General features: G+C 44.1%; 1 protein-coding gene across 2 annotated transcripts in view; it reads left to right on the top strand.

Moving 5' to 3' along the window:
* KALRN (kalirin, RhoGEF kinase) overlaps window positions 1-22,884 on the top strand; it is a 797,511-nt gene that overhangs the window by 714,006 nt on the left and 60,621 nt on the right. For both annotated transcript variants that reach the window (XM_006884214.1, XM_006884216.1), the window contains 8 exons: window positions 5,966-6,096; window positions 13,062-13,128; window positions 15,257-15,360; window positions 15,550-15,619; window positions 16,165-16,251; window positions 17,379-17,471; window positions 18,306-18,356; window positions 19,584-19,661. In XM_006884214.1, the coding sequence (XP_006884276.1) occupies window positions 5,966-6,096; window positions 13,062-13,128; window positions 15,257-15,360; window positions 15,550-15,619; window positions 16,165-16,251; window positions 17,379-17,471; window positions 18,306-18,356; window positions 19,584-19,661 (681 nt within the window). The remainder of the gene's footprint in view (window positions 1-5,965; window positions 6,097-13,061; window positions 13,129-15,256; window positions 15,361-15,549; window positions 15,620-16,164; window positions 16,252-17,378; window positions 17,472-18,305; window positions 18,357-19,583; window positions 19,662-22,884) is intronic.

Below are 22,884 nucleotides of genomic sequence, written 5' to 3'. Positions count from 1 at the left end.
TATTTGTCCTTTTGTGACTGAGATACTTCACTCAGCATAATGTCCTCCAGAGTCACCCATTTTGAATAATATTGCATGAGTTCCTTGTTTTTCAATGCAGTGTAGTATTCCATTGTATGAATATACCACGGCTTCTCTACCCATTTGTTTGTTGATGGACACTTAGGTTGTTTCCAACTCCTTACTATTGTGAACAAAGCTACAATAAACATGGGTGTGCATATATCTGCTTGGAGGGCGGTTATGGTCTCTTTGGGGTATATTCCCAGTAGTGGAATTGTTGGGTCAAATGGTATCTCTATTTGCAACTTTTTTAGAAAGCACAATACCGCCTTCCACAGGGGTTGCACCATTTTACACTCCCACCAACAGTGAATGGTTTCCAGTTTCTCCACAACCTCGCCAGCATTTGTTGCTTGCTGTTCTGTTATATTTTGCTATTCTTACTGGGGTGAGATGATATCTCATAATTGCTTTGATTTGCATCTCCCTTAGAGCTAGGGATTTTTAACATTTCTTCATGTGCTTGTTAGCCATCTGAATGTCTTCTTCGGTGAAGTGTCTCTTCATATCCTGTGCCCATTTTTCTATTAGATTATTTCCCTTTATCTTGTTATGGTACCCAAGTATTTTATAAATTCTGGATATAAGTCCCTTATCTAATGTCATTACCAAATATTTTTTCCCAATCGATGGCTTCCCTTTTTACCCTGTTGGAGAAGTTTTTGGATGTGCATAGGGATTTGATTCTTAGAAGATCCCATTTATCTACTTTATCTTCTCATGTTTGTAGGTTTTAATATTATTTTTTTAAAAAAGAAAGGCAGGAAAAAATAAATTGAAAAGCTATGCTGCTGTGTCTGGGTCAATCCATCTGGTTAAGGGTCTTCTTCTCTTTTGCCATCCCTTCACCTCTCCATACATGATATCCTTCTCCAAGGAATGGCCTCTCCTAGGATGAGGCTTCGCCATCTTTGCCTCCAAAGAGCACTCTGGCTGTACTTTCTTCAAGATATATTTGTTTGTACTTCTGGCCGTCCATGGATGTACAGTGCTCTTCTCCAGCACCACAGCTCAAAGGCATTTACATTACATCATAGTCTATTAAAAGAGCCGTGGTAATGTAGTGTGTCATGAATTGGGCTGTTTATTAAAAGGCTGCTATTCGAATCCACCAGCTGCTCTACAGAAGGCCGAGGCAGTCTCCTTCTGTACAGATTTACAGTTCACAAGTCCAGTGAAGGACTGCCATTAGATAATTGACTCAAGGGTTTGGTTTGGGAGTCTATGAAGTGTGCAATGGCATTATGAGAGATTTTAAACAGGATGAGAATGACCAAAAATGGGACACACAGACACATCGTGATGACATGCTGCTGGAGAAAGGGTGCCCACAGACTTGACTTGCTCAAATGCAAGGTTACCACAAAATGACAATTTGTAGAAAACATAATCTGTGTGAAACACAGAATAGTGAGGGAAGCAACACCTGAACACACATGGGTAACAGAGTCGCTCAGGTGAGCACATTATTTTAAATGGACATAGTTCCACTAGATCTGTGATCACATGGCCCTTAAAATTCCCTTCCTCTGCTCTCACTTGATGGGAGAAGCGGCACATGCACTGAGTATTGGGAAAAGAAAAGAAAGTGCTGAGGTACATGAATGGGGAGCATTCTGTGCAGGGGCAGCACTGTGAACTGAGGATGGAGGGGCAGCCTAGGAAGTTGCACATTGCTTGGTGTCAGTAGACTATTATGGGGTGCGTGTGTGGGGGCACTGACGGCACAGTGGTTAGGCACTGGATCACTAATCAAAGGGTCAGCGGTTTGGTCTCACCAGTTACTCAGTGTGGAAACATGCAAGAGTCTGCACCTGTAGAGACTTATAGTTGGAAACCCACAGGCAGCTCTACTGTATCCTATGGGTTTGCTGGGAATCAGAATCAACTTGACGGCAATGAGGTTTGGGTTTCGGCGCACTGAGAGGGTAGCCAGCGTCTGTGTCATGTGAGTAGATGCTAGATGTGAAAGATGTGAGGAGCAGAAACAGATAACCCTACAGGGGAGTGTAGAAACCATGCCACAGGTAGCTATGAATGCAGCATGAAGGGACAGAAACTTCACCTTCTCCGGCCAGTCAATGATAACCAGTGGGAAGGTTTTAAGAAGGGACGGAGCATGGCTGAATTTAAGTTTTAGAAAGATCAGTCTTAGTATTCCAAAGAGCACTTCATGACTTGGGAAAGCATTTCTGATATGATTGCATTGTTGTTGTTGTGTACCACTGAGTTGGAATCAGTTCATAGCTGACCCGCCAGTGGGCTTTCGGAGACAGTAAATCTCACGGAAGGAGACTGCCCATCTTTCTTCTGTGGAGCAGCTGGTGTATTTGAGATTTCAGAAGCTTCTCATCACTAGGCCATAGAGGAAAAGAAAAATAGAGCTTAAAATTAGATAGATACTGTTTATTAAGCTTGCATATGTTGTATGTGCTGTTGAACTGACTATGCTGGAATAATGGCCATATGAACAACAGATTTGAACCTTGCCCTGTCCTAAGCCAATCTCACCACCTCTAACACACTGACCCCACTGCTACAGTGACTCTGTCAATCCATCTCGTCCTGTCCTGCACCAACCTTTCACCACTGCAAGCATGATGTCCTTCTCCAAGGACTGGCTCCTGCCGGCAACATGCCCAAAGCATGTGAGACGGACCTTCAAAATCCTTGCCTCCCAAAATCCACCCGCGTTTCACCCTCTCCAGGACAGACCTGTTTGTCCTCTTGGCGTTCTGTCATCCTTTCAATGCTCTTGTTTAGCACGACAGCTCAAAGGCATCAATTCATCTGTCATCCTTAGTCACTGTCCAGTTTTCTAGTCATAGCAAGAAACAGAAGAGCATGGCCTAGATCAGGTGCACCTTAGTTCTAGACTGACATTATTTTAAAAATGATCCAGAAGAAAATACACCAATATTTCAATAATAATTGCTTAGATGATGGTGACATGAGTTCTGCTGTTAGATGCCATAAAGTCAACTACCACTCAAGTGACCCCAGGAACAACATGAACGCAGGATGGGACAGGCATCTGTTAATCATAGGTTAACTCTGAGTCATACTCAACTAGATAGCACCTAACAGCAACAACAAGTAAAAAAAAGATGTAAGTGCCTTTACTGTGATACTTGTTTTATTGAGATGCTCTGGAACCGAGCTCACAAATAGCTCTGTGCTATTTCAGTATTAGAATCCTGTTTGCATTTCTGTCCCCTCGCCATTGTCTACTGAGATTTCCTCGGCCCTGCTGGGATAGGGCTGACAGAACCCACCGTCATCAGCCAGCCGCCACTGTCTGTTTACCCCAGGAACATCCCAGATAACTGTAACTTGTTGCCCTTGATAGGAGGAGGAGCCCTGGTGCTTAAGCTCTTGGCTGTTAAGCAGAGAAACAGCCAGGTGGTGATCCAAACCTGCTTAGGGAGCTCTGGTGGCCTAGAGGTAAGAAACTGCACTGCAATCCCAAAAGCACATGGTTTGAATCCACCAGGTGCTCCACGGGAGAAGAGTGGACAATCCCTTCCTGTGCTATTTACTGTCAGGAATGGGAGAGTCAGCTGTGGGTCGGTTCCAACTCAACAGTATGTAACAACAACAGCCACTGCTCCACAAGAGAAAGAGATGGCATTCTGGTTTGTAAAGCAAGTCTACTCAGCCTTATAAAGTCACTGTGGACTGGAATTGAATTGATAGCAGTGCATTTGGTTTGATCCCTGATTGGAATGCAGGATCCCAACGCTAGCAGGAGTAGTAGTCAGGTCCTGAGAGAAAATCATTCTTGATTTATTCAGAGCGTTTTTCGCCAGCCTTGTTATTTGAAGCAGATTGCCCAGCATCATGTAGGCAGGCTCTTTGTGTCCTTCTTCTTCATCTCTCAACGCCCCTGCCCTCCTCCTCCCACCATGAAAATAATGTAGGCTTGTTGCTCATAGAACAGGTCAGACAGAAGGAGATGGTGCTAATTTCCACTTTGGACTCCTCTGATGCCCTTCATTCTCTCCAACAGTTTGGTGTGGACTACTCAGGGCTGGATTGTCCATAGGCAGCTGTGTGGACAGAAGTATCAGCTGCCTTCCTTGGCCTGGAGGTCGCCATCAAGTCAGCCAGAAAGATGCTGAACAAAGGCTGTAATAGACCGTGAGGACAGGGGCAGGGGAAGTGAAAGGTCTATAATCAGATCAATCTCCAGCTGGGTCCATCCGCCTGGGAGCCTGTCTGTGACAGTGGCACCGAGGGACATGCTGGAAGGCCTGCCTGTCCAGCGGGTTCCAAGCCTCAGCACCAGACTCCCTCATTTCCTTAATAGCAGGTTGCAGATCCTGTGCCGATAAATTTAGCTAAACCCTTCTTGACCTTTTTTGTATTTTTAGCCTATACACTTCTCTGGATACTAACTTCCATGGTGGGTTACTTGTTTTGTAAAATACCTTTATGTCGAGTTAAAAGAAGTATTCTCTCTCTCAAGATTGAAGGCTCTATCCTCCTCATTCTAGCCTCTAAGGTTGATAACAAATCTTGTTGGGCCTGTGGCACATTTTGTGGATTTGGGGGTAGAAGGTTGATATTTTTTCTTAGATTTCAGTTTTTCAGATTCAAGTCTTTTCTCTGTCCACCTGTTCTCATGTAATGGCCCATATAGCACCTCATTTGCTTATTATTTTCTTTTTCTGGCTTTCACTTATGCTACCTAATTTTTTTTGAAGCCCAGTGGTTAAGATCACTTGTGGCAGCCATCTATACCAAGTACAGATGTTTTAAGACCAGGCTGGAGCCTTTTGGATGACACTCTTAAAAATTAAAAAAAAAAAAAAACTAACACAGTTTTTAACATTGGAGCCAATGGCTTCAAAGCTAACCATCACAGCCTCTCCTTTGGTCATCGAGGCTGGTAGTCACTGGAAAAGCCTATGACTGTCGTTAGCATTTGTCCCCATCTCCTTGTCCCACAGTTGCCTTGCTTGACCTTGATCTCAGTTCCTACTGTTTTTCCACATTCTTTCTGTCAACTTATTAAGAAAATACTCGGTGTCACTCGGTCTCCTTCCACAACCTTTGCAAAAGTGGTAAGACTTAGAATACCCTTATGGCTGACAGTGTCGTCCATGGGCATAATAATTTGACTCGACCACTATAGGGCATTTTTAACTTTTCAAAGACATCTTACAACTGTCATCTTCGTCTCCTTAAAAATCTGTTGAGGGATCTCATTTAAAAATTGAGAAAAACTGAAATGGAACCATTTTAGTTGTCTTTTGTAAAATCACTCGGGCTGGGATTAAAATTTGGCATCCTTTTCCTGGAATACCATACTAATAGTCCCTTTACGTTGCTTTCTCAGTCTTAAAGGTGTTTAGTTAAAAGAAAAGGATTAATAAATGAACCAGAAAACCTCCAATAAATAACCTCCCCAAATGTGTTTTCACCAAAGTCTGAATCCATTGACTTTTACCTAAATTTCATTCATTTCTTCAGAAGCCTTGTACGTGACTTAACAAAATATGATTTTCCAGTTACTTCTCCTATGACTGTCCTCCCTTTACCAATACCCATTGAATGATCCTACAATTGATCCTCTATGCAGACAGTGTGTGTGGTGTAGAACTGAAGCAATTCACTGTCCCTCTGTAGCTCTTCCCCAGAGATAAGCCCATCTGACTCATTATGTCTTGGAAATTGGTGGCACGTCGATACCAAGTTTATCTTGATACCTGAGACACTGCAGCCCTGGGCTGTCTGCTGCAGGGAAGTGGGAATCTCTAGTCACATTGGGGTTCCCTCAGAGCCACCTGGAGTACTGACGTTTCAAGCTGGCTGTGGCCTGGTGGGGGGAGGGGGACAAGAGACCTCCCAGACAGCTTTTCAGTGTCTGTATGTCTAAAGCTGTTTATTCTCTTTGCAGAGTCTAGAGGAAGGCTCCTACCGGGGGAGCTTGAAAGATCCCACAGGCTGTCTGAATGAGGCAATGACCCCTCCCACACCCCCCAGAAACCTGGAAGAAGAACAGAAAGCCAAGGCCCTGAGAGGCAGGATGTAAGTGGTTCCCTAAGTCTCAGTGTGGTTCCATCTATATGGTGGCCAGCGAGCAGGGCTGGGGTGTGTGATGGGAGAACTGAACAGGGACACACACACACATGGTGCATGGATGGACTCCAGTTAACAGGGGACCTAGACCTGTGCTGTGTCTTACTGAGAAACAATAAGTCACTTTGTCACTGACTTTTAGACTCAAGTGTACTCTGTGGGGTAGCAGCTGATACTGACGAAGTGTGATCAGGCTCATCAGGCATTTAAAACAAGCTGCTAAAAGGAAAACCACAAAGCGGAGGACCTGTGGGACTGTCCTTATGGGTCTGTAGCATCTGAGGCTCCCTAACTGGGGCTGAAATTTTGAGAGGAGTCACCTGAGGAAAGACTGCACCAATTGTGGGAGAGTGCTACCTGCGAAGAGGCAGCCAAACCTTTTGTGCCACCAGGCCAGGCGCCATCTCTTTTCCTCCTCTGAACATTGCCATTTTTGCATGTCTTGGTTTAGCTCCAAGAGAACCTTTCCTGTAATTTGTATGTTGGTTTTTGGTTGGTTGGGGTTTTTTGTTTGTGTTTTGTTTTGTTTTGGTATTTTACTAGTTGGTAATAGGTTCAAAAGATTTTCAAAGGCCTGCTATTTAAGAAGTAAATGGTCAATCCTTCTTCCTAGTCTGTCTTGATCTGAGAGCTAAAACCTGTCTGCCATGACCCCTCTGGTCATTTGACACACTGGTGGTACAGCTTTGGCATCATAGCACACAGAAATTGTCTCAGCACAGTCAACTGACAGACAAGTGCTAGACTAATTAGAACAATGGCAAATAAGCAAAAATACAGACACTAGAGTATCTGACAAAGTAATTAGCAATATGCAAATCAGTCCCCTAAAATAGCAAACTGACAGGTAGTAAGTCTGCAGACAAGGACCTCTCCAAATCACTAAAAAGCAGTGATGTTTGCTTGAGGCCTAACGTGCATCTGATTCAGACCATGGTCTTTTCAATCACTTGCTATTTATTCGAGAGCTGGAGAGTGAATAAGCATGACAGAAAGAAAATATCTGAACTGTAGTGTTTGAGGAGAGTACTGAATGTTCCATAGATTGCACAAGAATAAATAAATATGTCTCGAAGAAGATGAACCCAGCTAGCTCCTTGGAAGCAAGGATAGTGAAGCTTCATCTCGCACACTTTGGGCATGTTGCTAAGAGAGGCTATTTATCATGCTGGTAAAGATAGAGGGACAGTGAAGGAGAGGAAGACCTTTTTTTTCAATGAGATTGATTGACAGAGTAGCTGCAACAATGGACTTGAGTGTGTCAGAGATTGTAAGGTTGGCTGGCATAGGACAGAACAGTGTTCCTATCTGTTGTTCATAGGGTCGCTATAGGTCATACCCAACTCAGTGGCACCTGCCCAAAACAGTTGATGTTTAAATACAATTCAGATTACTAACCATTTCACCAAAGAGATTTATAGCAAGCAAGGCTTGAGTTATTGACCTTGATGTAAAGTCAGCTTTCTTTTATTTGAGGTGATCAACTTGATAAAGGACACTGCTAATATAAAGCCACAACTCTCTTATATTATAGTTTTGTCATTTAGAGTTTGGCTCTGCTTTAGAAGCAGAGTTTCTGAGTTTGGTCAAAGCTCAGGATTTAAGGGATTGTAAGCTTCAGTGACAGGTGGGTAGGCCTGGCATGGAGGGTCCCTCCTTGCTGTTTATAATGGTCTAGACTTCACCCTGAAAGTCATCACTCTTTTAGTTTGATAAGAGACATGAAGATGAGCAAAATGAGTCAGAACGTCATGTAATATTGTAAGTAGGCTGAGTGTACATTAAAGACTTCATTAACTGGGAAGCAAAGCTGGAAACATCACAGTCAGGGCCTGGTTCAGAGCAGGGCTCTGCCTTCATCGTGTCAGGTGAGCAAATACACGTAAACTCTCACAGTCCTTGTTGACCTCCTTCCACCATGGAGTGCCAACAGAACAAACAAATAGGTCTTAGAAAAAGTTCAGCCAGGGTGCTCTTGAGAAACAAAGAGAGTGAAGCTTCATCTAGTGTATTTTGAGCTTGTTAAGAGAGGCCAGTCCATGGAGAAGCACATCATGCTTGGAAAGGTGGAAGGCTAGTGTGTTAAGTTAGTGAACTTAAGGAAGGAATCAGAGAGAACCAGAGAAGCTTAACACAGCTTTATTAAAGGGAGGAGAGGCGGAATAGGGAAGCCCCCAGGTAAGGTTCTTCGTTCTGGAGATGCAGAATGAGAAAGTCACAGCTTGAACTTATTGGGGAGGGTTTTTATAACAGAGTCTTCAGGGAAGGAGGAGAGTTACATTCCTCAGTGGTTTGCCTGTTAGCTCAGCCAGGCAGCCAAGGCCATTTGCTCTTCCTATCAGCATTTGAATTCTTCATTCTCCCCCCTTGGTCCCCTAGTCCAGGCCTAACATGGTGAAAGAGAGGGGAAACCCTTGACAAGATGGATTGCCATGGTGACCATAACAGTGGGGTCAAGTATATCAGAGATGGTGAGGACGGCACAGGATCAGGTAAAATGTAGATAAATTGCTCCTAGGGTCACTGTGAATCCTAGTCAACTCCAGGGTACCTAACAACAGCACCTTTAAGAGTACTAAGGGAGAATCACAAGGAAGCTGGTGAATGGATTCTAACTCAGTCACCCTCGAGGAGAGAGTGGGCCTGCCTGCTCCATAGGGTTCGCACGGATGTAACCTGTACTAATGCATACTACCACATCTTCCTTTCTGGAGGGTCTTGTGGGATAGAACTGCCAACCTTTTAGTTAGCAGCCAAACACTTTAACCTCTGCACCACAAGGGCAATGACTAGAATAGAGGTAGACAAATACTATCCCCAAAGGGAAATTTTCTGAGACTTGAACAACACAGATTCTCCTCAGCAGCTCTGATTATTTTATGGGTGAGCCAGGGTTGGAGCTGTTGCTCTGGTCCTCTGTCAAACCCAAACACAGCTAAAATCAGGGAGGCCAAAGGCACAGACTGACCTTTGGGGTAGCAGCTAAACCCAAGTCCACTGCCACTGCATCGGGTCTGACTCCTAGCAACCTTCTGGGACAGAGTAGGATTACCCTGCAGGCTTTCTAAGCCTATCAAGCTTTATGGAAGCAGACTTCTTAGACTTTCTCATGTGGAGTAGAGTGGTTGGTGGGTTGAATCACTGATACTTGGATAACAGGCAAATGCTTTAACAAACAGGCCACCCGTGCTCATTAGATAGCAGGTCTTAGCAGAACATGTTCCTACTCTGGTCACATAGGTTGAGCAGCCTATAAACACCTACAGCCTCGCTGCTGTTGAGTCAGAACCGACTCCCAGTTGACCCTCCAGCAGGCTTTCGGAGGCTGTCAATCGCACAGGATGGCACTGTGCATCTTATTCCCAAGTAGCTGCTGGTGGATTCAAACTGACAGAGAGGCTTCCCTTTTGAGCTAACACTACAGCAGTCCATAGACTATGACTCCAGAAGCTGGGGGTGGGAAAACATAAAGCAGAAGAAGGGGCCTTGGGAAATGAAAGAGGCCATATTACAGTTTTAAATGGGTTCAACGTTGCCCCAAACCAAAAGGAGGTGAAGAATTAGGCATGGGGTAGATTGTGCTTAACAGAGCAAACAGCAGGTGCAAATACCCTGAGGCAGTGCCTGTGGGACACCAGCCGTTTTCTCCCCCTGTGGAGGCTAGACAGGAGAAGGTCTAAACCATCGCTGACAGAATTTTTGTTGGACCAAGAATGACATTTAGTTTATAAACAACTTTTACTCCTAAGAACTAGTCAGTGTCCTCCTTGGAGGCAAGGTTAGCGAAGCCGCATCTCATGTACTTTGAGTATGTTGCTAGGAGAGGTTATTCTTTGGAAAATGACATCTTGCTCAGAAAGGTCATTGAAAGGTGATGGAAAGGTCATTTAAAGGGCATCACGCTTGGAAAGACAAAGGGTCAGAGAAAGAGAGAAAGACCTTCAACAAGATGGATTGACTAGTGACTGTAACAGTGGCTCAAGTGTGTCACAGAGTGTGAGGATGGCACAGGATAGGACAGGTTGTTCATAGGGTCACTGTGAATCATACTCGACTCAATGGCACCACCACCACCATGCAAAAATCCCTTTGTTAACTACTTAATTTATTTGGCAATTAAACATGCATTGTCTTGACGTGTATAATTCAGATCTTTCAAGCAGTTTTTCAGAGTATCATTTCATGTATCACTAACTTGTTAAGTACTTCATCCTTCCTTCAAGGGAAGAAACCTAGAGCCCTAGCTCTAGTACGACCCTCCTGCTTTAGAGGCTGAAGTAAATGCCTTCGGCAGCCCTCGATGGGTCAGCAAACCATAGGATAAAAATACCTCCAGACACAAAGCTGGATGTAATCTCCAAGGCCTATAATTCCCACTCCAACTTCCCTGTGGGCTTGCTTTTACCACTTTCCCCCACAATAACTTGGACTATGTTAAAGATATGTTTAAATGCTTTTATTTGGCCTTGCCAGTTCCTTCCTGTGGCCTAAAACACGTGATTGTCTGGATGAGAGCGGGGAGTGGGCTGGAAGTGCCGGGCATGCTGATAAAGAAGCCACTGCCTCTGCTCCCTCCCACTGCCCTCAGACTCCAGAGCTGCACATCTGGCAGTTGCACTGTGCTGGAGAGAACAAGAATTTCAGACTAAAAAATAATAATAATCATTTCAAATTAATTGCTTTCTGGCTTCAAAATGGCTGTAGCTCCTTTGCTGGGGCCCCCTTTGACATCTCGGAATTTTATCACTCTGCTTCGTGGGCCAAAAACTCACTTGGTATGGCTGTGGGCAAGCCTCTTTCAAATTTATATCATCTGTCAGATGATGTTAAGCCACACAGTACCTTGTCCCATGCACAGCTGTAACACTGCATTTTGTACTTCACAGAAAAAAATAAAGCATGTTTGGGCTTGAGGCCTCAGGGACTCCAGAAGACCAGTCCATGTAGTTGTCCAGGGAGCTCTGGTGGCCTCGTGGTAAGAAGCTGCACTGCAATCCCAAAGACACACGGTTCAAATCCACCAACTACTCCACTGAAGAAAGATGAGCTCTCTCCTTCTGTGCGATTTACTGCCTCTGAAACCAGCTACAGGGTTAGCTATGGGTCAGTTCCAACTCAAAGGTACTCAATCAGCGACAACACTAGACTACAGGAAGTGTATGGAGTCTTACACTGTTGAGTTCAAATCCCGGCTCTGCCATTCTTTTAGCAATCTTTGGCAAGTTACCTAGTTTCTACCTCAGTATTTTCATCCATATAAAATAGGGCTTACAATATGTACCTTGTTTCATGCATGAGAAAACCCAGGTAAAGAAACTGGCACATAATAAATGCTCTAAGAAGGAGGAATTGTTGACAAGGAGGAAACAGAAAGCAAGTGTCCTTGTAGCTGGTAAATCCTGAGCTGGGAGGAGGGTGGGCTGCCCCGCACTGCATTCCAAGTTGTGATTACAGATGTCTGCACTTAATCTTTCTGGCCCTGACTGGGGATTTTCCATGTCAGTCACCATGGATACCTGTTTGAATAATTGCAGCTTCTCTATTTTAAAAAGCTTCACTTGATTCTGTTGCCTCAGGGCCTTAAAGGTTAGTTATCAAACAGATGATGCCTCTTCCTGTTCACAGAAGAATGGAACCAAAACGAAGGAAAAATCTGTTGATGCCTTGAATTCAAAACATTCATAGCTTAGTTTTGTCAAAGCAGTTGTTGACTTCATTCTTCCCTCTTAGTATATGACTTTTCAGTCTCAAGTGAGGGGGCAAAGCATAAAGAATAGGAAAGAATGCTGAGTGTGAACTTCCTTCTCTGTGCCCTCTGGAGAAAGTTCCCCCTCAGTACCTTCAGCTCTTGCAAGTTTTTCAGTGCCATCAAGTTGAGTATGACACATAGCAACCTATGAACCATGGGTTTGAACCTTGCCAGACCCTGCGCCATTCTCACCAGCCTTGATACACTCGAGGCCCTCGTTACCATCAGGATTTCAATCCTTCTTGTTGTGGGTCTCATCTCTCTCTGACCCTCCACTTTTCCCAGCATGATGTCTTTTTCTAAGGCCAGGCACCTCCTGACAACATGCCCAAAGTATGAGAGACAAAATTTCACCCCAGGAAGCACATTTCTCAGGGGTATGAAACGTGGATGCTAGGCTTTGAGTCTTTTGTTGCTACTGACATAAAGAAAGATATGAAAATATCTTTCCTGGGACTGACGTGTGAAAATTCATTGTGAAACATATAGATGATCTAAATGCCTACTACTTGGTGAAAGGACACAATGTGGTGTTTATATACAATGAAATATTTTTTGTCAATGAAATGGAATAACAGTGTTGACGCCTATTACAACATGGAAGATTCTTGAAAATAAGAAGTTAGAGACGCCAGTCACAAAAGGCTACGTATTTTATTATTCCATTTATATGAAATGTCCCAAATAAATGAATTTTTATAAATAGAACATACAGTAGTGGTTGCCTAGGCAGCTCTGCTGGCCTAGAGGTAAGGAGCTGTGTTGCCAACCCAGTGGCACGTGGTTTGAATCTACCAGTTGTTCCACAAGAAAAATATGGGCAATCTCCTCTTGTGCAATTTGCTGCCTCTGAACACTCTCTGGAAGGTGAGCAGTGAATTCGTTCTGACTGGAAGGCAATCAGCAACAAATAACAACAGGGCTGGAGAGAGACTTAAGGGCAGAGGACGGGATAGGAGAATAGCTAAAGGATATGGCTTCCTTCTAGTGGTGAAAAAAATGTCTGTAATTGACTGGTGATGACTGTACCTCTGGGAATACACTAAAAACCATTGAATTATGCGTTTTAAATGGGTGCATTGTATGGCCTGTGAATTATAGCTCATAAATGTGTTACCAAAAAATTGTGATGAGGAAACCTCACTATTCTTTACTTCCTGCTCAGGTTTGTCCTGAACGAGCTGGTGCAGACGGAAAAAGACTACGTCAAGGACCTGGGGATTGTGGTGGAGGTGAGGAGATGGTTCTGGCGGGTCTCCCAGCCCCTTGTGCTCACTCTCACTGACTATGTTTCATTCCACCCAGATATTTGCAGAAAGGGCAATATGAATCCTGATGGCGTCAAGTGGAGTATATAAATCATTTTCTTCTCCTTTTGAAATACTGTAAGATGTTAGACATTAGAGCCCAAGTGGGGCAGCGTTATGTGGAGTTACTTGATCAGAGTAGGGTCCAGTCCCCCTTGTCTTAGAGACTCAAGTTACTGTCTCCTTAGCTTTCCTTTGGGGTCTGATCACATGAACAGATATTCTTCAGGACTGAGGACCACCGTGGGCATGAAGCTGGACACCAACTAGAACCTTGAGGCTTAGACATTTCTTTAGATTTCAGGACAAGGAATATAGCTGCCGAAGGAAACACAAAGAAAACCCACTGCTAAGGTGATATTAGCACAGTCTACAGTTAACAGTGAACGTGAACAAAACAATGCACTCTCCACAGGGATTCAACGCAGGGCACTGAAACACTCTGATGAGAAAGACTAAGAAGAAAATGGATCATTTAGGCAGCTTAGAGCCCTCTTGTTAATCATAATTTTAAGTGAAGGAATAAAAAGTCTAAAAATTGAATGTCTAATGCCTCAGTCACTTGCCACTTCCTCAGAGTTGGCCAAAACATCACTATTCTGTGTGAAATCTGCTGAATTAGGTTTTATATTTGCTTATCTTGAACCTAGATAGATAGATTAACGTGGCTCAAAGAGAGCTTGAGTCCTAACATGTAGAAGTTATACTGGTATTCACGTGAGGGGCTAGATTAGGTAAAGGGGGCTACAGTCTCCACTTACAGCACAGCCTAGGAGGGCTTGGGAACCTGGGGGCTGGGAGACTACCCAGAAGTCAGAGTTTGGTGGTGTGACTATAAGACAAGCCACACAAGTACCGGGTGCCTAAGTGTTCTCATCCCTCAGATAAGGATAAATGCTTCCCCTACAACTCCAGAATTTTCATTTAAAGTGGAGATGTGGTTCTATAGGAGAGCACAGCAGTCCTCAAGCAGTGTAAATGGTTCACATGCTCAGTGGCTAATCAGAAGGTTTAGAATTAGAGTCAGTGCAGGGGAGCACTTTGGAGAAAAGGACTGGAGGTTTACTTCTGAAAAATGAGTTGACAAAACCCAGTGGAGCGCAGCTTTACACACACACACACACACACACACACACACAAACGGGGTTCCTGTATGTCAGAACTGACTCAATGGGAACTGATGAAGGTCTCCAGGCTAGCTATGTCTGTTATAATATTATTATTATATAATTAATATTACATATTATATAGAACTAAGAATTTATATTCTAATATAAAATTATGTATTATCATCATTATGCGCTCTGGTGGCCTAGTGGCAAGAAACTGCACTGCAATCTCAAAAGCACATAGTTTGAGGCCAGCAACTTTTCTGTGGGAGAAAGATAAGCTACCTTCTCCCATGCCATTAACTGCCTCTGAAGACCCACCAGGGGGTCAGCTGTGGGTTGGTTCTGACTCTACAGTACGCAACAACAACATTGTTATTATAAGATCTGCCTTTAAAAATATGACTAACTTCATAACAATGAAAGAGTTTTTATTTTTCTTTTCAAGAAAAAGAGTGAATTGGAGGGGGGAGGGAGTGGATAGGGAGAAAAGTGCAACAATGAATGACTGGAAACCCTAAGTCTCTATAAACTTTCATTAAAATGAATTTTAAAAAATTTAAAAATATGACTAATTTGGCAGGGAAAGACCATTTCTTCTTTGTTCTGCCTTCTTATGAGGTACAGAGACAAAGAAACAGACCCAGAATTTTATTTTTCTTTTCTTTTTCTTTTTGGAGAGGAGAGCGAACTGGTGGGGAGGGGTGGGCAGGGAGAAAAGTACAGCAATGAATGAATGGAAATCCAAAATCTCTGTAAATGTTTATTAAAGTTAATTTAAAAAAAGTTTTTTGTATCTTTCAATGAATAAATTCCTGTAAAGTTCGGTTTAATGGTGAGAAACTGTGACACATTTGCCCCCAGACTCTCCCAGAGAGTGAGAACTGTGGTGTGGGGCTTTCTCCTGAAAATACTGTCTTAACTATTGCCCTCTCTTGCTGCAGGGCTTCATGAAGAGAATAGAAGAAAAGGGTGCCCCTGAGGACATGCGAGGGAAAGATAAAATCGTGTTTGGAAATATTCACCAGATTTATGATTGGCATAAAGAGTAAGTGTGACCAATGGGCCGAGGGACTGAGTGTCCTGCAGGTCCAGGGCACTCATGTCCCTCTGCCATGTATCTGATCTAACAGGTCTGGTGTGGGCAGGGATCTATTGTCTGTCTCAACTTTAAGAAGTGATACCACTCTGAGTGATGTCCCTTCCTTCTCTTCTCTGCTCTGCTCTCTCCTGTCAGCTTTTTCCTAGCAGAACTGGAAAAATGCATTCAGGAGCCAGACAGATTGGCCCAGCTCTTCATTAAACACGTGAGTGCTGGACTTCACCTCCCGTCCTACCCCGCTCCCCAGGCTTAACTGTTTGCATGTCTCAGCCACTCACTTCTACTCTTCCCTGACTTGGCTTCCTGCCCAATCCCTTTGAAGTTTCTCCTTTGCTTTGTGCTTTTGGTTGGGTTTTCTTCCCCCCACCCCATTCTTATGGGCAATTTGGCAGGTGACTGCTTACCTACCGTTTACTTGTACATCTTTGAATGAGCAGCCTTAAAACCTGCAAACCAAACCCCCTGCTATTGCCCACTTAATTACAATCCATGACAGCCCTGTATGCTCCAGAGTAGAACTGCTCCACAAAGCGTTCCCAGCTATGGTGATCTAGAAGCAGGCTGCCAGTCCATTCTTCCATAGCATGAGTGGGTGTGTGTAAACTCCGAACTTTGAGGTTAGGGCTGAGCACAGATTGCTTGCAAGAGTGGACCGTGTCTTCATCCCGTCCGTGTGTTGTCCAGCACAGCACTCTAAATGTCAGACCTAGGACGCCTGAAGCCAGAACGCCTCTCTCTGTGCCCTTTCAGGAGCGGAAGCTGCACATCTACGTGTGGTACTGTCAGAACAAGCCGCGCTCAGAGTACATCGTGGCCGAGTACGATGCCTACTTTGAGGTAAGTTACCCAGTCCTTACTCAAACCAGGATCGGGGTAAGGGAACTCGGGCTAAAACCCCACCAGTCAAAAATAGTCTGAACTTCTGTCGCCCTGCAGGTGACCACACAGGGTGGTTGAGCCCTGCACTACAGAGAAAGCTACCTCAATGGAACAGTTAGCTGCTTAGTGTTCCTGGTGGCTCCTTGAGCCGAGGCAGATTGTTCTGCGAAGCTTCCGTTTAGAAGCAGGACGATTCCAAGACAGAGACACAGACTAGGAAGCTCTGGGCCTTCTTAAGTGACCCCAGAACAGCTCCCGCTCACACCCCCTCATCAGGCTTGCTGAGCGTGCGTGCTGAGGATGTGCCTCCTTGTTGAGACGTTCTCAGTCCCCTCGATGGTCTCTGCTCCTCTTCCGGGAGGTTCTGTCAAGCACCTCAAAGTGTTTGCTTTGCTGCAGCTCAGAAAGAATTCTTTACCAGCAGAGAGGGAACTCCAGCACTTGGCAAGGGCCAGAGATCTGTGGGCGAAGGTCCTCAGGGAAGCCCTTCAGACCCATGCTGTTTTATCTCCAGGTGTCCAAGTGTTCCACATGCAAGCACTTCGTAGGAAGGCAAAAAGGAGGCGGTGGTGTTATTACCCACCCGCTGCTGTTGAGGCAGCTCTGTCCTAGTCACCCCCCATCTGGGTTCAAGGCGGTTCTCCTGCAAAGCAGCTGTGGTAGATTGGACCTGCCGGTCATTTGGTTAGCAGCCCAACACCTAACTTTGTGTACTGCCCGGGCTCCTTAGTGATGCCATGATATGGTCTTAATACAAGATTGGGGAGCTCTGGTGGCTTAGTGGTAAGGATTTGCACTGCCAACCCAAAGACACACAGAATGCACATGAGAGAAAGATGGGCAGTCTCTTCCCATGCTGTTTACTGCCTCTGAAAACCCTCCGAGAGCTGGACGGTCAGTTCTGAGTCGGTTCCAACTCGATGATACATAATAATAAGAGATTAGACTAATTCTCCTTCGCAGATGGTTTTAAGGATCATTTTCAAATATGTGGACATCTTCTGTCTCCCTTAGTGTGAACCCTGACTCGGAGCACCCTAATTCCTTGGTTTATTTTATCTAATGTAGCTTCCCTTATGTTTCAGGAGGTGAAACAGGAGATCAATCAAAGGCTGACGCTTAGTGACTTCCTCATCAAGCCCATTCAGAGAATAACAAAATATCAGTTGCTCCTCAAGGTAAGAGATTTGTGTGCTTTGGGTCCGACTTGCAGAAGGGCCCTCTCTGGCTCCGAGTTCTGAGCAGTTCAGCCAGGGTTCTGTCTCCACCACACCTTCCAAATTGGTCAGAAGCACGTGCCAGGTTTATCTCGTCTACCAGATACGGTGTCAGCTTTGCCCCAAAATAAAATGCATGACTGCTGTTCCTGCCTTAACAGTCAGCTATTACTTGATATTCTATTTTCAGTTTACTTTCTTTCTTTGTCACAATCACTGCCTTTTGTACCCCAATTAAAAAAAAAATACACAATGAGAGCTTAAAATCAAGATGGGATATGAAGGAGAAAGAAAATGAAAAGACTAGGCCTTGGATTGTTATGTAATATTTGATAAATACATACCTAGTATTTTATTTCCTTTTTAAATGTTTAGCTTGATTTATCTTACTGAAATATGAGATAAATGGGAGAGAATTAACTTTCCTTTCTCTCATTTTTGTGTTGTTTATTTATTTGTGTGTGTGTGTGTGTTGTTTATAATCCCCCTTTTCTCTCTACTTACACCTGGACTTAATACATTCTTTCTGTTTGTCCTCTTCTCTCTGCCTCTATTACTCTGTCTTTCCTCTCATAACTCAATATTTCTCAAGTTTTCTCTCCATTATTATATCTTATCTGACTCATCATTTCATGACTTACCTACTGCAAACTGTTACTATCTCAGCTAGAAATAAAGGTCTTATAAATAAAGATATTACCGTATTTTTATGATGCTAAGTTTTTTGTGGCCCTCTGACTATTTCACTAACTGACTTCATCCCCTATGCCCTTCCCTGCTTACCCTACTTGTTAGGACTTCCTGAGATACAGTGAGAAGGCTGGTTTGGAGTGTTCAGATATTGAGGTGAGTTTTCTGCTGGTCATACCTGCAGTTCTTAGGGATGATGTCGGTTGTCTATGTCTACAGAGAAAAGATTGTCACAAGATGCCCAAGACTGTAGGCTGATTCCTCCCAAATTGCGACAGGAAGGGCCCCTTACACCTACGTGGCAGAATGGGGAATAATACATGTGAATAAAGACATCAGATGTTTTTAGAACTTGAGAATTCTGTCTTGAGCCAGACCACAACTCAACCTCCAGTCTTCTTGTGACTCCCAGAGGCACAAAATGGAAGAGGGTGGTGTTGGAGTCTGTTTAAGTTTGGCCACTATCATGTGAAATTATATCCATGAATCCAAGTCCTATTTGACTCTACCAAATAAAATACTCCACCCCTCCTCCCTTGAGGATTACCCCCTCCATGAAGTCATTTGAGACAATGACCCCATGGGTATTATTTTAGACCTGAGAGGTTACAAACTGTTCTAATGGATTGTCTCGGGTTACATACTTCTGGTGTTTCACAAGCCAGGTCCAGCTATTGCCTCAGCAACCAGGAAACAACAAAATGAAGAAAGATAATATGAAAAGGAAAGGGAGCTGATAAGCAGGGGCCAGTAAGGAATAGCCAGGCTGGTAGCACTCCCCAGAAGCAGTCACTCACGCATGAGGAATTCCTGTGCTGGTGACCAGCACACCTCCCCTGGAACAGAAACCCCTGTGGGCAGAAGCAGTCAGAATAAGGGTCTATGTTCTGAGATGTGGGAGCTCTGGTGGCCTAGTGGTAAGAAGCTGTGCAGTAATCCCAAGGGCACACAGCTCGAATCCACCAGCTGCTTCACAGGAGAAAGATAGGCAGTCTCCTCCTGTGCAGCTTACTGCCCCTGAAAACCCACTGTAAGTCACTTCTGCCTCGATGGCGCACAAAAACATTCTGAGATAAGGAAGTCCTGGTGGCAAAGTGGTTAAAGTGCTCATCTTGGTCAGTGCTTAAAAAAAAAGCTGGTGGCTATAACCTACCACCCACCACGTGGGACAAAGACGTGGTAGTCTACTTCAGTAAAGATATAAGCCTTGGGCCCTCTGGGGAGTTCTACTCTGCCCTTTAGGGTCATGGTGAGACCACTGAATAGATTTGGGGTTCATTCTAGAATGAGGAAGTAAAGTCCCTGTCTCACAGCACAGAAATGTCACCAGCTTCTTGCCTGAGTGCTGTTCTCCACCTGACTCACCGTTGCTTTTCCTCACAGAAAGCTGTGGAGTTAATGTGCCTTGTTCCAAAACGCTGCAATGACATGATGAATCTGGGACGCCTGCAGGGCTTTGAGGTAAGCCTGAAGGATGCTTGTAAGTGTCCTCTTGTGAACAGCAGGAGTTCAGGCTTCCAGGCCTCTGCCCTTTGAAGGTTCTGTGCTCTGTCTCCTCATCCCCCTTCACTTGCCGTCTCTGCACTGGCTTAGATGCTAGGGGATCATCCCCTCGGGAAGTCTGGCCGTGGTGCCATAGATGCGACACAGTTGTCAACCAGGGAGAGGCAGAATTCCAGATGTGTCAGAAAAGCCCAAAGTTCTTTGCACCTTTTTGGACCTGGCAATAACCTCTTTCCTCTTCTTTCTTGCTTGAGAAATGGTAGGCATGTGCAGGAGAGCACATCTGTGTGATAGAAATAGAGTTTATGAAAGAAATACTTTTTCTTCCTTTTTTGAGGTAGTACTAATAAACAAGCATGTCTATCTAGTTGTTGTTGTTGATTGTCTTCGAGTCGAGCATGACTATGAACAAAAGGCCTGAAGCCCCTCTACAACTATCGACAATTTTCAAAGTGCATAGAGTTTCTGGAGGCATGTTTTTAGGAAGTGGATGCCACTCCTAACTGTCTCTCTAGTAGTGAGCTTTCAGTTAAATGACAGTGTAAGCTTCTAAAACATCACAGCCCATTTCTGTTCTTTGAAGAGTGAAATCCAGTTTTAGGGGGGGAAAAAGCAACTAGATCCTTCAGGGTTCAGTTTTAAGTGTCCTTTGAAGAGCACACTGACTTTTCCAATTTAAACTTCATAAGTAGCTGTGATTAGCAAACTTTATCAGTGAGCTAATCATAATTGTTTGGATATTAATATGCGGAAACAGAACAGATACAATCATTGACTGGTTCTTAGGAGTTGTTGAAAGGCTGAGAGAAAGATGTGAATCTTTTAATCCTGTTTCCCAGAAATCTTGTAACCTAAGATTTCATTATTCTTTCTTAAGAGAAAAAAAAAGATTCCTGGAAGTTGAGGTAATTATGAATATAACAGCTTTTTATTTTAATTTTTTTTTTTTTTTACTTAGACTGACCTAAGCTGGAAAAAAAAAGAGATGAAAGCAAATTGGAAGAATCTGGTCTGGAAAACAATGTATTCGAATTTTATAAATAAACTAGTATTTATTTTTTTTTATTAAAAAAAAAAAGGCAGACTAGTGGTATAGTTGACTTCTAGAGTGATGATCTTGAGTCCAGGTGAGAGGTCCTGCACTCAACGGATACCGAAAAGGTCCACTGTTTTGTTTTGTTTTTTCTTTCATTTTTTTGGTGTGTACCGTCAAATCGAATCTGACTGGTACAGGAGGAGATTGCCCCTCCTTCTCCAGCAGAGCATCTAGTGGATTCAAACTACGTACCTCTGGGATCGCAGTGCAGCTTCTTGCCACTAGGCCACCAGAGGTCCCTAAGGTCCACTGTTAAACCTCCCCGTTGATGGGAGAAAGATGCTGCACTCTCCTCACATCACGTTTATGTCCTTGGAGGCCCTGAGGGCAGTCCTGTGAACCCCCGAGGGATCCTTTAGGGTCACGATGAATAGAAATCGACTTCACGGCAATGCGTCTTGTATGGCGTTGTGCCACACTCTCTAGCCCTTCTTGTCTTTCGAGTCTGTTTTATATATTTTATCTGGTTTATCTTGCTTCTCTGTGATCAGGAAGTGTGTGGAGGTTCTCTTTACTGTTCAGAACAGGATTACTCCAGCGTATGCACGCTGAGCTCTTCCACAGTCTTTTTTTAGCATAATGGTTAAATCTTCTGCTCGTTCTTAAGGAGTTAGGCCCGCTGAGGCCATGCTGAACAAATCTTTTGCTCTTACATTTTAAAAAGTTCCCTGTTTTCTGAACAGTCCTACTTGGGTTTCTCTGGTCTCTGGAGGAGCTGTTGGCTGATGGGTAGGATGGTATCTCATTATACAGTCTGACGCAAGTTAGACTTCACAGGCGCTGTCTTGTACATACGTGTGTGTTTCTGCTTACTGCCACACATGGGAGATTGGAAAACCTTTCTCTTTTCAAAGAAGCACCACTGTCTCCCTTTTCCATTAAGTTCCAGAGAATCTGCTTTTTATTCCTTCAGCTAACTGCCTGAAGTCATGGATGTCCCTCCATTCCTTCTGAGGTCTGTGACTTTGGGACCGTGAGAAGTTACAGCCTCACTTAGAATCCCCACCTTTCCAATCCCCCGGCTTTCTCTTTAGCCTCAGCAGGTCTGTATCCCGGGGATTTGGCTTTTATGTAATAATGCTAATAGAGCCTTTAGAACTTTCCTGGCTAGCTGGTCACACTGGCTTAACATTAACTTGGGACCAGATAGAGATAAGCCTGTTTAGCTGCTGACCTTGGCAAAAAGCAGCCATGATTCAAGCAGAGGGTAGGCATTTATCAGAAACAACAGAGAAAAGTGACCCATGTGCTGAGTAGTGTTTGGAATCTGATTTCACATGCAGAGAACCACTCATACTTTTGCACGAAAGGGCACAGTTCAGAAGCCCCTGGGTGCTGCCTCAGTTAATCTTATAGAGCAAGAGAAAAGATGAGATCTTCAGTGGCATCTGTGAACCCACTAGAGTCTTAAAAGATGTGGTGGGGTCTCTTAAAATCTGATCAGAAATTGGCAAACCAAGTAGGCTCCAGTTTCTTGCCTGGATGTCAGATGGACCAGTAGCAAGAGACATTTTACAAGTTATTACTGGCCCCAGGAAAACACCTGGCATTTAAAAGCTTATAAAAGAGAGAGTTCTGATGGGTTATCAGTGAGGAACGAAGGTACACAGTTCAAATCCACTAGCTGTTCCCCAGGAGAAAGAGAAAAAAATCTCCCCCCCCCCCACACCGCCATGCAATTTCCTTACACTGGAGGGTCAACTGTGAGTTAGTTCTGGCTCAGGAGTACACAACAACAAGCTTATGAAAGTTAGGATCCTGTCTATGGTACCACGAACTTTACCTGTTGAGGAGGCTAAGACTATAGGATTTCTCCATTCTAAGATTAGAAAGAAAAGAGCAGGCCCCAGCTAATCTGATTATTGATGATCTTGCCTGCATAACTTCTTTGGCCACAGATGGCTTCTCAGGTGACAGATAAGTGTGAGCCCAGTTCCTTAACCAAGACCTCAGGGAGCAGACCGTGATCGTGTTCAGATCCCAGAACAGAAAAGGCGCTTCTAGCTCTCCCTACTTACTGTCCACCTCTTAATAGAAAACAAGAACACAAAATTATAATCCCTGAACCTCTTTGTAGCTAATAAT

Source organism: Elephantulus edwardii, unplaced genomic scaffold (genome assembly GCF_000299155.1).
Source record: "Elephantulus edwardii isolate Elephantulus edwardi_28Jun2011 unplaced genomic scaffold, EleEdw1.0 scaffold00032, whole genome shotgun sequence".
NCBI lineage: Eukaryota > Metazoa > Chordata > Mammalia > Macroscelidea > Macroscelididae > Elephantulus > Elephantulus edwardii.
This window is presented reverse-complemented; position numbering and strand designations above follow the sequence as displayed.